The sequence below is a fragment of the Entelurus aequoreus genome, linkage group LG03, assembly GCF_033978785.1.
Source record: "Entelurus aequoreus isolate RoL-2023_Sb linkage group LG03, RoL_Eaeq_v1.1, whole genome shotgun sequence".
NCBI classification, from domain to species: Eukaryota; Metazoa; Chordata; class Actinopteri; order Syngnathiformes; family Syngnathidae; genus Entelurus; species Entelurus aequoreus.
The window spans coordinates 34,052,378-34,068,927 of NC_084733.1; the positions used below are offsets into that span (position 1 = coordinate 34,052,378).

General features: G+C 37.3%; 1 protein-coding gene across 5 annotated transcripts in view; it reads left to right on the forward strand.

Annotated features, from left to right (window-relative positions):
• rock2a (rho-associated, coiled-coil containing protein kinase 2a) overlaps nucleotides 1-16,550 on the forward strand; it is a 109,556-nt gene that overhangs the window by 90,354 nt on the left and 2,652 nt on the right. For 4 of the 5 annotated variants that reach the window (XM_062041709.1, XM_062041711.1, XM_062041713.1 and 1 more), the window contains 19 exons: nucleotides 207-342; nucleotides 727-818; nucleotides 1,459-1,705; nucleotides 1,998-2,104; nucleotides 2,257-2,416; nucleotides 2,542-2,702; nucleotides 2,944-3,128; nucleotides 3,214-3,283; nucleotides 4,593-4,696; nucleotides 6,787-6,973; nucleotides 7,069-7,162; nucleotides 7,240-7,334; nucleotides 8,426-8,617; nucleotides 8,785-8,953; nucleotides 10,570-10,640; nucleotides 10,707-10,795; nucleotides 10,933-11,011; nucleotides 11,168-11,435; nucleotides 14,311-14,524. In XM_062041709.1, the coding sequence (XP_061897693.1) occupies nucleotides 207-342; nucleotides 727-818; nucleotides 1,459-1,705; nucleotides 1,998-2,104; nucleotides 2,257-2,416; nucleotides 2,542-2,702; nucleotides 2,944-3,128; nucleotides 3,214-3,283; nucleotides 4,593-4,696; nucleotides 6,787-6,973; nucleotides 7,069-7,162; nucleotides 7,240-7,334; nucleotides 8,426-8,617; nucleotides 8,785-8,953; nucleotides 10,570-10,640; nucleotides 10,707-10,795; nucleotides 10,933-11,011; nucleotides 11,168-11,435; nucleotides 14,311-14,524 (2,720 nt within the window). Of the gene's footprint in view, nucleotides 1-206; nucleotides 343-726; nucleotides 819-1,458; nucleotides 1,706-1,997; nucleotides 2,105-2,256; nucleotides 2,417-2,541; nucleotides 2,703-2,943; nucleotides 3,129-3,213; nucleotides 3,284-4,592; nucleotides 4,697-6,786; nucleotides 6,974-7,068; nucleotides 7,163-7,239; nucleotides 7,335-8,425; nucleotides 8,618-8,784; nucleotides 8,954-10,569; nucleotides 10,641-10,706; nucleotides 10,796-10,932; nucleotides 11,012-11,167; nucleotides 11,436-14,310; nucleotides 14,528-16,550 lie in introns of all 5 variants that reach the window. The other variant, XM_062041712.1, reaches the window with a different exon arrangement.

Genomic DNA, 16,550 nt, shown 5'->3' on the forward strand with positions numbered 1-16,550 from the left:
ACCCTTTAATTAAATTTCATTGATTGTTAGTATTATTTTTGCCCAATAGTTTGCTGTGACTACAACCCTTTAATTAAATGTCATTGATTGTTAATATTTTTATTTCAGTTGAATTACATTAATTTTAAATAATATACAAAATAACAGAACTGTGAAACCAACCCTTGTATGATGTTAAGTTGAAAATATTAAATTACTGATTTTAGGTGTCCAGCAGGAAGAATTTGGAGTCCAGCTTGAGGCAAGTGGAAAGGGAAAAGGCTCTTCTGCAGCACAAGAGTTTGGAAGGCCATCGCAAAGCTGAGAGCGAGGCTGACCGGAAACGGTGTTTGGAAAATGAAGGTGATGGGAGAACGTTGTCTGTATCAAGCTGTTGCGATAAAACAACATGACTTCATCCTTTTCAACTTTTAAAGTCCATTGTAAGCCAAACACTGTTTACATTTGTTGTATACAACATCATTTAATGATACTTTTATCCTGGTATATAATAAAACCTGAAGAAACGGTTGGTAAAAGCAAGCTCTGCTTCCATGTTTTCTTCCTCACTAGGATGAACTTATAAAATTACAAAGTTATTGTCGGATTTTGCAATATATTAATTTTTTTCACTGGCAGAATAATGGTTCAAATTGCCAAGAATTATTTTATGGTAATAATGGATGACAGGAAGTTTATTTACATAAACCATTCTAGCCTTGGCTCATGTTCTGTCTCATCTTGCAGTCAACAACCTCCGTGACCAGCTGGATGACCTCAAACGAAGAAATCAGAATTCACACATTTCCAATGAGAAGAATATTCATCTGCAGAAACAGGTCAGTGTTCGCGTATGTGAAAATAATACAAAGACCCCTGGAATTTTTGATAAGGAAAGGCAATTCTAATTATAGAGCACAATCCATACACAAGGCAATTGAAATTACTTTACAGAAAATTACAAGGCAAAAATAGATTTAAAATAATTATGAAAACAGTCTTAATTTAAATTCAAATCATAAAATAAAATAATCAAAAGCAATAATGATTAAAATCATAAAATAAAATCATCATAAAAACAATCATGATTCAAATTCAAATGAAAAACTAGGTAAATTGTCAAATTGCAATTGTCATATGCACAATTTAAAAAAAAAAGTGTTTTCAGCCTGGATTTGACCATTACCAACATTGACTAAAAAGATATTTAACAAGAAATAGAATCATATAATTAACTGATCTTACATTCGGCAATACATTTTTTCATGTATATATTTTTTAAATGAACAGAATGTGCATTTGTACTTTGTACTGTACAATTTTGACTTAATTTGCAAGCATTGGGTCAAAGTTACTGCACAGAATATGATGGGAGTTGTAGTCAATTTAAAACTTCCTGTCCAAGCATAAAACCTAAAGAAGAGAATCTTTTGCACATTGGAAGGCTTTGCTAAAATTCACAGTTATTGTCTTTGTCAGTTGGAAGAAGCCAACACATTGCTGCGGGCTGAATCCGAGTCTGCAACGAGGCTGCGTAAAACTCAGACAGAGAACAGCAAACAGCTGCAGCAGCAGGAGGTCAACGCGCGCGAGATGCAGGACAAATGCTGTCTGCTGGAACGCAGCAAGTTAAGCCTGGAGAAGGAATGCATCAGCCTACAGGCCGCCTTGGAGACAGAGCGTAGGGAGCACAGCCAGGGCTCAGAGACCATCAGTGACTTGATGGGTGAGTAAGATTAATGCCTTACTTAGCACAGGACTTGGACTTACAGTTTGTGTTAGCAATATCAGCTGATGCAGATAAGACTCCACAACTCCTTTGAACTGCATTATTTTGCTCAATACTAAATGGGTTCAGAACATTCAGAGAAAGATTTACCTCAACCCAATAAATTATTTTCTAAAAAAATCAATGTTATGCAATGTTAATTTTCTCAAGTTACATCAAATGCCCATCCCTTATCCCTTGTTCAAGGAAAATGGGGAAAACTGTTTTGTTTGTGGTATACATCATACAGGGCGTATTTCTGGCCTTGAGGAGGAGGTACAACAGCAGAGACGAGCTCTTTCCAAAGTAGAGACAGAGAAGAGACATCTTCAGGAGAAGCTCACTGACCTGGAGAAAGTAAATCTCATCAAACCACAAACAAAATACAAACACCCACAAACCATATTCTTACATGTACATGGATTGGATCCTACCTTGTGTTATCAGATGGAGAGGTGGCGGTGATTGACCCATATTGTGTGTTAAAACATGTTTGCGCTGGTCTACAGGAGAAGAGCAACAAGGAGATTGATTTAACTTACAAGCTTAAGGTGCTGCAGCAGGAGCTGGATCAGCAGGAGAGTTCTCACAAAGCCACCAGGGCACTGCTGGCTGACAAGAGCAAGTTAAAAGTAACCATTGAAGGTGCCAAATCAGAGTCCATGAAGGGTACGTACGTTTACTACCCGTCCCTCTGCTGCCACTATCAGAAATAGTTTGACACACATTTAAACATTATGATATGTTCCTAAGTATGTGTCTTAATGAGTTAAACTCGTTGTGTACCCACTCAGACATGGAACAGAAGCTGGCAGAGGAACGAACAGCCAAACTGCGACTGGAGAACAGAATACTGGAACTGGAGAAGCACAGCAGCATGATGGACTGTGACTATAAACAAGCTCTTCAAAAGCTGGATGAATTGCGCAGACACAAAGACCACCTCACAGAGGAGGTGAGCCACTTAACAAATGCATCAATAAAGAAAAAGACTTTACTCCACTTTATCAAAATGTCTTCCTTTGTGAAAACAATAATGATGAATTTTGATTGACCATTCATTTATTGTATCTCATTTTGCTTTTAATAAATGTGTTTAGCTCCTCCGGGTAATGAATTACAAATAAAAGCACAAAAGAAGAAGAATACAAACATTATTCATTCACAAGCTTTTTCTATTTGTACCATGTCTGCAGGTGAAGAATCTGACGCTGAAGATTGAGCAGGAGACACAGAAACGTAACCTGACTCAGAACGACTTGAAGGCCCAGAACCAACAACTCAACTCTCTGCGATCATCCGAAAAGCAGCTTAAGCAAGAAACTAATCACCTACTGGACATTAAATGCAGCTTAGAAAAACAGAACCAGGAGCTGCGCAAGTCAGTTCATTTGTAACCTGTATCATTCACATTTAGACATGGTGATGATCAGGAGTAATAGAGATTAACTTACTTTTGTCCACAGAGAAAGACAAGACACAGACGGGCAAATGAAGGAATTACAAGACCAATTAGAAGCTGAACAGTATTTTTCTGTGAGTGTATACACCTTAATAGGTTCAATGTAAATTATGGGCCCTATTCTCCCATGTGCTTAAGTGAAAAAATCTGCCCAATTGCGAGTATTCTGGCCATGCAGCATTCTCCCCTCAACTTTGTTTGCCTTCATCTACGATGTGCACTATTGGTGTAACAACCCTAACATGTGGGTGTTCCCTGTCAAATCTGCGACTTAAGTACATTTTCTAGCCGTGACTCTGAGGCTGCAGTAAGTCCAGTGCCCCAGGAAGGTGAAACATTATATTGCACTTCAAGTTTGATTGCAGTGTATACCACACATAATAAAATAACAGAGACTTACAGAAAACTATCAAAACTATTCTGATAGTTATAATTGAAAACCTGGAAGCATCCATTTGAGATAAGGATAAAGGTACCATGATGTCCCTCTGCATTAACTATTAACAGTGCAAGTCGTACAGTATGTCAGTTGTGTTTGGACGTCCTGGTACTAATGGATGTTCAACAATACAACAATTTAATCTGGACCACGATCATTGAACTATGTGACTATTTATTTGAAAATACATATATAATGTAGTGTCTGTCTATTGATTATATTTATTTTTTTACAGTAAATGTCAAACTGTCAGCTGTCACTCCTCGTTTTGCGTACCCACAGCTGTCAATGCAAGCCACTGTGACGCGTCACTGCTTCACAAATATTTGTACTAAACATAACTCATCACAAATAACATCAATATGATTATAATAACAAGTAAACAAAGTTTCATCCACTGATTATTATTCATGTCCAGGCTGTAAAAAGACATTCTTGCCTTTGCATGCACAAACTACATTACTATGGTGACATGTGTAAACACTGCCTGAATTGATACGGCCTTTTAAAATCTAAAGTGTTATCTTTTTCCTGGATTTCTCTGACATTCACAAGTGTTAGTAAAACTCCATGATTTTCACAGAACCGAGAAAAAAAAGGCACCAAGGCAAAGCCCGCCTCAATAGTAATGAGCCCGCCTTTATTCCAGACTTACACACTTTTCCCAATTTATGCATTGTGTGCGGAAACTTTAAACGTGTAAAAAACATTTAAGCAAAAACGGTAGAATAGGGCCCTATGTGCGTCATATTTTTTTACTTTGCAACTTGCTTTGTAGGTTGGATGTATGCAAACTAAACAACCCTTTTATTGTACTACAAAACAATATCTTCTTCCTACCACTTTAATATTAAACTTAAATGTGATTTATAGTAGTTTGTGTAGCAGTCATATTTATTTGTGTAGCAGTCATATGTACTTGACAAGGAATTTGTGTTTTCCAGACGCTGTACAAGACCCAGGTTCGTGAACTAAAAGAGGAATGTGAGGAGAGGAACAAACTCTTCAAAGAAGTGCAACAGTCTGCACAGGAACTACAGGAGGAAAGGTGTTTTAACTGTTTTTTGTTTTAAGTTTTTTGTTATCCATCTGACAAACCAACACACACATATATACATATATACATTTATGTATATGGGACAATTTTACATTATTGGCAATGGTAAAAAAAAAGTATTTTGTACATGCTACATACAGTTGGCTAGTTGTATAAGGAGACTTCCCCCCTCAACAACCAAACTGTTGTTTCTGCTGACATTCTGTTGCTAACAGCAGCCTCTAGTGGCAAATTTGTCAACATCGTCTACAAACCCCGTTTCCATATGAGTTGGGAAATTGTGTTAGATGTAAATATAAACGGAATACAATGATTTGCAAATCCTTTTCAACCCATATTCAATTGAATGCACTACAAAGACAAGATATTTGATGTTCAAACTCATAAACTTTTTTTTTTTTTGCAAATAATAATTAACTTAGAATTTCATGGCTGCAACACGTGCCAAAGTAGTTGGGAAAGGGCATGTTCACCACTGTGTTACATGGCCTTTCCTTTTAACAACACTCAGTAAACGTTTGGGAACTGAGGAGACACATTTTTTAAGCTTCTCAGGTGGAATTCTTTCCCATTCTTGCTTGATGTACAGCTTAAGTTGTTCAACAGTCCGGGGGTCTCCGTTGTGGTATTTTAGGCTTCATAATGCGCCACACATTTTCAATGGGAGACAGGTCTGGACTGCAGGCAGGCCAGTCTAGTACCCGCACTCTTTTACTATGAAGCCACGTTGATGTAACACGTGGCTTGGCATTGTCTTGCTGAAATAAGCAGGGGCGTCCATGGTAACGTTGCTTGGATGGCAACATAAGTTGCTCCAAAACCTGTATGTACCTTTCAGCATTAATGGCGCCTTCACAGATGTGTAAGTTACCCATGTCTTGGGCACTAATACACCCCCATACCATCACAGATGCTGGCTTTTCTACTTTGCGCCTATAACAATCCGGATGGTTCTTTTGCTCTTTGGTCCGGAGGACACGACGTCCACAGTTTCCAAAAACATTTTGAAATGTGGACTCGTCAGACCACAGAACACTTTTCCACTTTGTATCAGTCCATCTTAGATGAGCTCAGGCCCAGCGAAGCCGACGGCGTTTCTGGGTGTTGTTGATAAACAGTTTTTGCCTTGCATAGGAGATATTTAACTTGCACTTACAGATGTAGCGACCAACTGTAGTTACTGACAGTGGGTTTCTGAAGTGTTCCTGAGCCCATGTGGCGATATCCTTAACACACTGATGTCGCTTGTTGATGCAGTACAGCCTGAGGGATCGAAGGTCACGGGCTTAGCTGCTAACATGCAGTGATTTCTCCAGATTCTCTGAACCCTTTGATGATATTACGGACCGTAGATGGTGAAATCCCTAAATTCCTTGCAATAGCTGGTTGAGAAAGGTTTTTCTTAAACTGTTCAACAATTTGCTCACGCATTTGTTGACAAAGTGGTGACCCTCGCCCCATCCTTGTTTGTGAATGACTGAGCATTTCATGGAATCTACTTTTATACCCAATCATGGCACCCACCTGTTCCCAATTTGCCTGTTCACCTGTGGGATGTTCCAAATAAGTGTTTGATGAGTATTCCTCAACTTTATCAGTATTTATTGCCACCTTTCCCAACTTCTTTGTCACATGTTGCTGGCATCAAATTCTAACGTTAATGATTATCTGCAAAAAAAAAAAAAGTTTATCAGTTTGAACATCAAATATGTTGTCTTTGTAGCATATTCAACTGAATATGGGTTGAAAACGATTTGCAAATCATTGTATTCCGTTTATATTTACATCTAACACAATTTCCCAACTCATATGGAATCGGGTGTTGTGTAATTTTTCAGTAGTTAAGTTCATGAACCCTACAGATAAATACAACATAGCTAGTTGGATGTTTTTATTTTCACATTAGATTTTCCTATAATGTGAATGTAAAAAAAAAAAAAGAATTCCCATTGTTTATCTTACTCATCCTTTGAAGGTAAAGGATTTGGGTCTATGGATTCTAGAATTACGGGCTGAATGAGGTACTTATATAATAGAATACATTTTTGAATGCTGAGTCTTCCACTTTGCTCATTTTTTAGAGATTCTCTGGCGGCCCAGCTGGAAATCACGCTGACTAAAGCTGACTCAGAGCAGCTGGCACGCTCTATTGCTGAGGAACAGTACTCAGACCTCGAGAAGGAAAAAATCATGAAGGAACTGGAGCTGAAGGAGATGATGGCCCGTCATCGTCAGGAATTGTCAGAGAAGGACATCACTATCAATCTGGTAAGTTGCTTCCCAATTTGCCTCATGACAGTCACTTAAAAGTATAATAGGCAGATATAAGGCACCTTATATCACCGACAATGATGATTTAACAGTTGGAAGAAGCCAATAGGACTCTCACCAGCGATGTCGCCAACCTAGCCAATGAGAAGGAAGAGCTGAACAATAAGATGAAGGAGGTCCTAGATGGTAATGTAACACTTAAAATTGTTACATACAGTGACATCATATTCAATTATTTTTACATTTTCGCTTTTTTTGTTCAGAAGCAGAGAAGTCAAATAATTGGGAGCAGCAGATCAACCAGATGAAGAACACATTTGAGAAGCAGCTGCAGTCTGAGCGGACGCTAAAAACTCAGGTTCTTTTTGTTGCTATGTCCAATATTGGCCACACAAAGTTGCATTTGTTTTCAACATTTCGAAACACTTTTCCATAGCCCAGTGGTTCTAAATTAATTTTTCAATGGGGCATTGGCCTCAGACTTGCAGCCCGTGGACCATTTGTGGCTCACAGGCCCATATTTTGTGTCCCAGGCCTCTACTACACTTTGTAGTTTGGTGTAATTGGGACCCGTGCGGCTAAAAGTAAAATATATAATAATAATAACGGATTAGTTTTATATAGCGCTTTTCTAGACACTCAAAGCGCTTTACCGATAATTAAGAACACATCAGTCGTTCACTCCACATTCACACATATTATATTATATTATATAATTTTGTCAATATTGGATCCGACTACAAAGAACACTAACTACAATACTGATGCAAACAGAACAATGACAGCACAAAAAAACATTTTGGGCAACACAAAGAGCAACTTCCTGTAAGCAAGCAAAAGTGTCTCTGATTATCTTTTAAAGAACTTAACAGTGTAAAAATATACCATTTTCAAAATTAAGAATAAAATAAATAAATAACATTTATAATGGCTAATAGCTCAGGGTCACTATGACTAACTTTATAAAACTAACTATAGCTGTGGGTAGAAGTAGTTAAAACATTTAGTCAAGCAGTAAAAATGTGATTCTGAAGTGAATACTTTGCGTGTCCCACCCTCAATCAGACTCTACTAACAGTGGCCCCCAGTTAAATTGAGTTTGAGACCTCTGCCATAGGGGAAATACATTTTTCATGCCCCCTGAGCTAAAAATACTGTTGATATTGATGATATTTATTTATTTATCTGTCTGTACAAACCACTGTATGAGTTGCAGGCACAAGCATTCTACATACTACAACAACTTCAAATAATTTTTATGAACTCACTTTGTAACATTTTAAACCAGGCAGCCGGTTGATTGGTTTTAACGCTGCTGCCACTTAGCTGGAGGCTTGTGTATGGTTCAAGTATTAATACAAACTCTGAAAGTCCCCTGTTGCTCCCAAACTATTTACTACTTTGAGAAGTACTGCCTCACTTATAAAAGCCATACATGTCCATTTACAGGCCGTCAACAAGCTGGCAGAAATTATGAACAGGAAGGAGGTCCGTGGTGGAAGTAGTCGCCGTGGCAATGACACAGACATGCGCCGAAAGGAGAAAGAGAACAGAAAGCTCCAGCTGGAGCTGAGGTCAGAGAAGGAAAAGCTCAACAGCACCATCATCAAATATCAACGAGAGATCAACGAAATGCAGGCGGTTAGTAGAACTGTCGCACATTTTAACCCCTCAAGAATGTATAAATTGAGGTGCTTTATAAAAGGTCGGTTAAAATATATAGTGAATTATTGGAGAAATGGAAGTCAACCTTGGACTGTAAAAATGTTATGTAATTAACGTGTATGCCTATTTCCTGTCTGTTGTAGCAATGGGCAGATGAGAGTCAGATGCGAATTGAACTGCAGATGGCTCTAGACAGTAAAGACAGCGACATTGAACAGTTGCGCAATCTGCTGCAGTCACTCAGCGTTCAGTCAATGGACTCTGCCAGCATCAGTAGTGGACCAGAGTTTGATGCTGACGATGCGTTTACAGGTAAACACTCACTCATTGGATCAAGATTGTCACCAAGATTGTGGTTGCTTCAAATATTAAGTTACCGAACACATGAATAATTGAAGAGAATAACAATACTAAACAAATAACTGCAGTAGAGTTATTTACATAAACATAATCATACACAGAAGCATTGACCATTAGATTGGGAGATAAACATCTTAAGCCAGGCACACACATAAAGATTTTGTAAATTTTAAGAGATTTTTTAATCTGTAACAGACCCCACACGTAAAGACAAACATTTCTTTACTTGTGTTTGTGCAGTTTTTATCTTTATGTGTGTGATGTACTACTATAATATTAAAACAGCACAGCGCACACATGACCTTTCTGTTCCACCAGGGAGTCAGACTCTAATCCTCCAAGCGCAAAATCTTGCATGAACAAACGTGACCTAGAGGGGTGTATTGATCTAAATATAGGTAGTATTGATACCAAGGTGGGTATTGGTTTTGGATAGATACTAGCGTGGTGGGATCGATACTTTGGTTGTAGTTTCTCTTATACGTCCAATAAATTATTTAAAAAAAAAATAAGTTTATGCGATTGCACACATTTTTTCTTGTCTGTCAAACCAAACAGCATTATTTTGCACAAATTAAATGTCATGTTAGTTATTGTAGTGGTATTGTTTACATTTTGAAGTTCATATTTTTGTTACATTGTTACTTTTTTTTATTTTGCAATAGTGACTTTTTTCTCAAAAAAGTGTGTGTCGTATAGCTGAAAAGGGCTCATTTATATACTACTACATTGTTTTGAACTCTTGTATCTACGTATGGAAAATATTTTCAATCGCAGTTTTTCAATTTTTCTGTGTTTTCATAATCACCTAACTAGAGGCAAATTCACAAAAGTATTCAATGATTATGACGTAACAGTTTCAAGTCAAAAAGTGTCGGTATCGGTAACAGTTTTGGCGATAATAGCCCTGTATTTTACATGTTATCTATTCAATATCAAAATGCTTGGTATCACCCACCGCTGGTGATCTAACAAAATCAAAGAAGCAACCAACCACTGTAGCAACTGAGCAGAACAAAGGCAATATAGAAGAGGACATAGGAGAAAAGGGAATGGTAATGATGATTTTAGGACTAATTTTGAAAGAAAAATCACTCACTTGGAAAAAAAAGACTGGAAAAAGTAATGGCGACGGCGGGAACATGGACTATAATTACTGTGCGAGCTAAATGGGGGAATATTCTCAATAGAGTTGCTGCAGTGCTTTTTTTTAGATTCTTGATTTGCTACTTTCTATACTACTTCACAATTCACGCAGCGATGACTTGGGAGGCCTCAGCATTCCCCACAGACATGAAGAATTTTGGTCGTAAATATTGAACATATTTACAATTTCCAGCCCTGACCTGATATTTTGGGGACAATTATCAGGACAAATTCACTCTTAACACACCTCAGACCACAAGACAATCGTGTAAGACATACAATAATCAAACGTTTGCTGTCTTTGGTCAAAATCAAAATCGGGACAAATAACTATTGTCTTTATGTGTTTAAGACTTTAGTTAAAGATGGGTTATCATTATTCTGGCACATGGTGATACTTTCTTCCTCCCTACTCTATTTAGAAACAAGGCTTGAAGGATGGTTATCCCTCCCTGTACGAAACAACACCAAGAAATTTGGATGGGAAAGAAAGGTAACTGAATTTGAAAGAGAAAACGTGATGAATTTTTGACCTGACTGTGCTGTGTTCTTGCTGCAGTATGTCGTTGTGAGCAGCAAGAAGATTCTCTTCTACAAGAGTGAACAAGAGAAAGAGCAGTCCATTCCTTACATGGTCCTTGATATAGAGTGAGTATGCACCTGCAGAGAGAACAGTAAGGCTGTTGTCACTTACCCGAGTTATTCGGTTCCTGTCAGCTAAGTGTGTATCACTCTGAAGTTAATTTGTGCAGCTGAGGAAAACCGTGTGACATTTTTCTTTGCAGCAAACTCTTCCACGTGAGGCCTGTCACGCAAACAGATGTTTACCGCGCTGATGCCAAAGAAATTCCAAGAATATTCCAGGTCTGTCCTGACCACCTCACTATTTTTCTTATTGAATTTGTAAATTGCTGCTTGAGACCTTCAATTGTATTCTACATAGTACAAAAAGTGTATGACATTAGTATTGAAATGAACCAAATACAGCAGTTATGACTGTAATCTTCCCTTTCTGTCCAGATTCTTTATGCCAACGAAGGCGAGAGCAAAAAGGAGCCTGAGTTTCCAGTGGAGCCTCTACCAATTGGGGAGAAATCCAGCTACATCTGCCACAAAGGCCACGAGTTCATCCCCACACTCTACCACTTCCCTACCAACTGTGAAGCGTGCACCAAACCGTTGTGGAACATGTTCAAGCCGCCACCGGCTCTAGAGTGTCGGCGCTGTCACATCAAGTGCCACAAGGATCATATGGACAAAAAAGAAGAGATCATAGCTCCATGCAAAGGTGAACCATTTAACTAATTAAAAGACAATTTTTCTAATAATTAAAAAAAAATTAGAGATGTCCCGATCATGGGATCAGATCAAGGGCCGATATTTGCCATTTTTAACTGTTCGACTGCTCAGCTGCTGAGTCCAGCCTCTCTTTACTGCACCCTTGTCCCAGTGTTTACAAGATTATACTAGCGTGAAATATTCCTTCAAAAGGGATATATGTTTAGGGAAACACAATTACATTTCCATATTCCTCGTTACACACATCCTAGATTTGCATGAATTCCAGGAGGCTGTGTTTTTTGCCAGAACACTGGCTCGAGCTGCACTGAACGCGCCGTCTAGCCACAATGTGAAGCCGATTTTAAAGGGGAACTGCACTTCTTTTAAAATGTTGTTTATTATTCACAATCCTTATTTTCTTTTTTTTTAACACTCTAACAAGTAAATGCGAGCAAAAGAGTGCTTACAATGGAGGCTTTGGGAGCCGCTCCATTTTGCCTATAAAGCGCTTAAAAAAACATCCAAACTTGCATCAAAGTTTTGTATAAACACTACAAGTTTATATGTAATGTAGTAACAGAAACATTCATAATAACATGTAATATTTACGTATTTTGCTCATGGTGGCGCAATAATTTCATGAACGCATCACATCGTTTGCTTTTTCATTCAACAACATCACTGATTATTACTCACTGCAGACTTAATGAGAGCCAACAAACACAATACAACATCACTGACTGTACAATGTCTGCTCTCACTGGGATGCGAACTCTTAGGATGTTGATATATTCCCATTTAGATGAACAATGACTCAATATCCTTGCGAAGAAAAAGGGTTGTGGACCGAATCGTCTTTTCTGGTCTTTTTTTGCCATTTCCGGGTCGAAGTTGGCTGTCTAAGTTTACCAACTTCTCAGTTTACGTTCACATCCTTTTAATATCAGGCAAGAGACATAATCTACATTAAATGTTCACGAGCTCCGAGGCGAGAAAGCAGCTCACCAGCTGATGATGTCAATACAGCAGCATAAGAAAGTATCATCTCTCTGATCAATGCGCTGCTAAATTTAGGTCCTAGGGTTGTCCCGATACCAATATTTTGATACCGGTACCAAAATGTATTTTGATACTTTTCTAAATAAGGGGAACCACAAAAAAAATCACATATTGGCATTAAACATGTGTTTCCAATTGCACTCATAGAACAATTACAGAAGGTTAAAATTAAGTCAAACACTTTGGGCTTTTCTTATTGCACTCAAAAAACAATTTACAAGTGTATGTATTACATATAGCTTAGAATAGAATAGAAAGCTTTATTGACATTATATTAAATTATTCATGATTCATGGTTGCCACTCTTGGTCTGTGCTTTAAGACAAATACATTAATTAGTAAATACTGAAAACAATACTGTGGCTGAAACTACACATATAAGACATGTAGCAGGTAAAACACACAAAAATGTTAAAGATAAACCATAAATTGTAGGAATTTGTTACAAATTCCAGTCATTTCACTTGTATTATGGTAGTTTACGCTACGTGGGCGGTGTGGTCTGTGCTAATAATTGGCAACAAGCCAAACAGTTGTGTGCGCGTCTACTTTTTAAATCGGCACAGCAGGGGAGCTTGTTAACTACATTACCTCTCCATCAGACTGCTTTTATTGAAATGTTTAGCTCAGTTTAAGGCAAAGATTTTAATACTTTAATCATGCCACCTTTGGCAAGGCATGTTTTAGGGCAACGGCGCTTACGTGTTTAAACCTTATCGATAATTTAAAGCACAAATACCTCCATATTGAGCTTCATGCACCCTTTCTATTAACCAGTAGGATTGCCGTTTTTCGCCATATTTCCTCTCAAACCTCTTTCTTCTTGCATGCGCTCTCGGCTCTGTGTGTGCTTCCTGACACACTCAACATCATTTGCCTCGGCTCTGTATGTCACCGCCGCATGGCAGCATGCGGATTAAAAGAGACGTACCGGTATTTTTCAAAGGCAATTTTTTATTTATTAGTACTACAGTACTTTATTAGTGCCGGTATATAGTACAACCCTAGTAGGTCCTTAACGTTAGCGCTTTAAATAACAATATCGCTAATACTTGGTAAATGTTCAGGTTACGAAATGTAAATTGAGAATTTTTGACGCTTTTCCGATGGTTATTTATTTTTTTGTTATTTATTTATTTTTAGGGTTTTATGTTCGGAATAAACACAATAGACGCATTGACGTCATGGCTCCCATTTGCTCCATTGTAAGCTGACTTTTATTTACGAGTTAGAATGCATAAAAAAAAAAGACATGTGTTTTTGTCTCTCATAAGGATTGTTAATTATAGGTAAAATTCCCCCCAAAAAGGGTTAGGATATTAATCCTCACCACTATGGCGGAAAATAAACTGCATTTCTTCCAAGTTTCATTATTACTGGAGGACCAGAGGGGAACAAATTGTCGTATTTGTTGTTTACAAAATCAGGGAGTAAATATCTGGATACAGGAAAGCTTTGAGGGCAAAACCCAAATGATTTAAATGGGAGCCAATAGTAGTTTTAGCTTTTGTTTAGTTATTGCACTAGCCACTTTATTTTGTTATAAACATTGCATTGCATTCAATACCACAATTTAATACATCTTTTGATTTATAGCAATATTAGCAAATTCTTGAATTAAGGTTAGCTTTTTGAAAATGTGTTATTTTTTATTGTGTTTACTTTAGTTACTTGCTATGAAACATTTTCAGTTTTATGATTTATCGTCAAAGTATCGGATCAGGACTCGAAATCAGAACTGAGGCCCAATTTTTTTTAGGACATTCCTACTTAAAATGATATAATCTGTAATAAAATATAACACTTCTCTTGCATATTTTCAGTAAACTATGATGTGTCCACGGCTAAGAACCTGCTGCTGCTGGCCACGTCCCAGGAAATGCAGCAGAAGTGGGTGAGCCGCCTGGTCAAGAAGATCCCCAAAAAGCCACCAACACCTGAGAACTTTGCACGCTCCTCGCCACGCGCTTCCATGAAAGTGCAGCCCAGTCAGTCTATCAGGAGGCCAAGTCGACCGCTGCCCACCAGCAAGAGCAGGTAGCACAGTACTGTACCATAAAGAAATATTTTGCTTTTTTCCTTTATTATTGTTAATATACAAATAAAAAAGCAGACCTGAAATAAGGCTAGAGAAAAACATTACATTTCCCAGTGTTTGATAGATTGATATTTACACTGTAATATTATAATGATATTTAAGTGTACACACAGCTTGTACTCCCAGGCCTCCACATCTTAGAATCGATGCCTTGTTAGTTTATAAGGTGCCATAATGAAGCCTTTGTTTGCTTGTCAAACAGACGTGTTTGAATGTGACTCAGTCTTTCAACAACAGATGGAGTGAATTAGGGTTGTTGGAGGATGTACAATACAAATGATAAACTTTTGGCTGACAACAGCGCTTTTAATACTTTTGGTATATCGTAATAATGCATGTTAATGGTACGTTCTAGCTGTGTTCTGCCAAAATGACAACAACAAGAGAACGGCCGCGTCCAATGTAAAGTCCTTACAAGCAAGCTAGCAGGGAACGTTCCTTCAGTGTGAGTCATTAATCCTCGCCTCCATGGCGGGAAATAAACTGCTTCTTCCAGGTATCATTATCACTGGAGGACAGGCAATAGCTAAACATGCTATATTACACACCATAGATGGATATACTAAGTCATGCAAACAGCTAAGCTACAGCTCTTGAATAACAGGGATGGGTGGATCAATACAAATATCGACTAACAATACCAGGTATAGTATCAGTATATGCTCAAAACAACAGTGATTATATCAATATTTTTTATTATTACAAAATATTTATTTACTTTGGTTGTTTGTTATTGTTTACAAACTCAGGAAATACCGTATTTTTCGGAGTATAAGTCGCTCCGGAGTATAAATCGCACCGGCCGAAAATGCATAATAAAGAAGGAAAAAAACATATATAAGTCGCACTGGAGTATAAGTCGCATTTTTTGGGGAAATGTATTCGATAAAACCCAACACCAAGAATAGACATTTGAAAGGCAATTTAAAATAAATAAAGAATAGTAAACAACAGGCTGAATAAGTGTACGTTATATGACGCATAAATAACCAACAGAGAACGTGCCTGGTATGTTAACGTAACATATTATGGTAAGAGTCATTCAAATAACTATAACATATAGAACCTACTATATGTTTACCAAACAATCTGTCACTCCTAATCGCTAAATCCCATGAAATCTTATACGTCTAGTCTCTTACGTGAATGAGCTAAATAATATTATTTGATATTTTAAGGTAATGTGTTAATAATTTCACACATAAGTCGCTCCTGAGTATAAGTCGCACCCCCGGCCAAACTATGAAAAAAACTGCGACTTATAGTCCGAAAAATATGGTAAGTCACTGGACACAAGAGGACTTAAAAGTAAAAAAAACTAAGGATTTAATCAGTGCCAATAGTAGTGTTTGCTCATGTTTAGTTACTTTGCACAATTGACTTTAATTTTGCTCAAAATATTGTATATAATAAAAGGGAATAACAAAATAATTTCAATATTTTAAGTGATATTGTTACACTGCCATCCTGTGTTTTTGTCCGATTAGAATTGCAATTGCAATTGGAATTTTTCAATATCTTGAAAATGTTAGGAATCAGTATTGGTATGTATGGCCCATAGTTCCCCGTAACTACCTAGTGTTGACTCGATCCCCAAATTTGTACATTCATAGTTAGATAATAGAAAATAATGTATTATTAATAGTTTACAAGTTATGTAAAGATTTACATTTACCATAAAAAAAATCACGTATGAACAATTAACAGACTACATTGAAAGCTACAATTCAGTTCAATTCAATATGTTTACTACTCATGTGTTTATAATCCAGATAATGTCCAAACTTTATATGAAAAGGTAAAAAAAAAAGAATAGGTTGAAGCAACGCTAAATTATAGCAATGTAACGATTTGTTTTAACGATTCGATTAAAATCATAATTTGTGGTTGCCGATACGATTCAGAGATAATATTTCTACTTAAATTCGAAACGATTCAGTTAGTTTAAATCTTTTTAGTAACCTT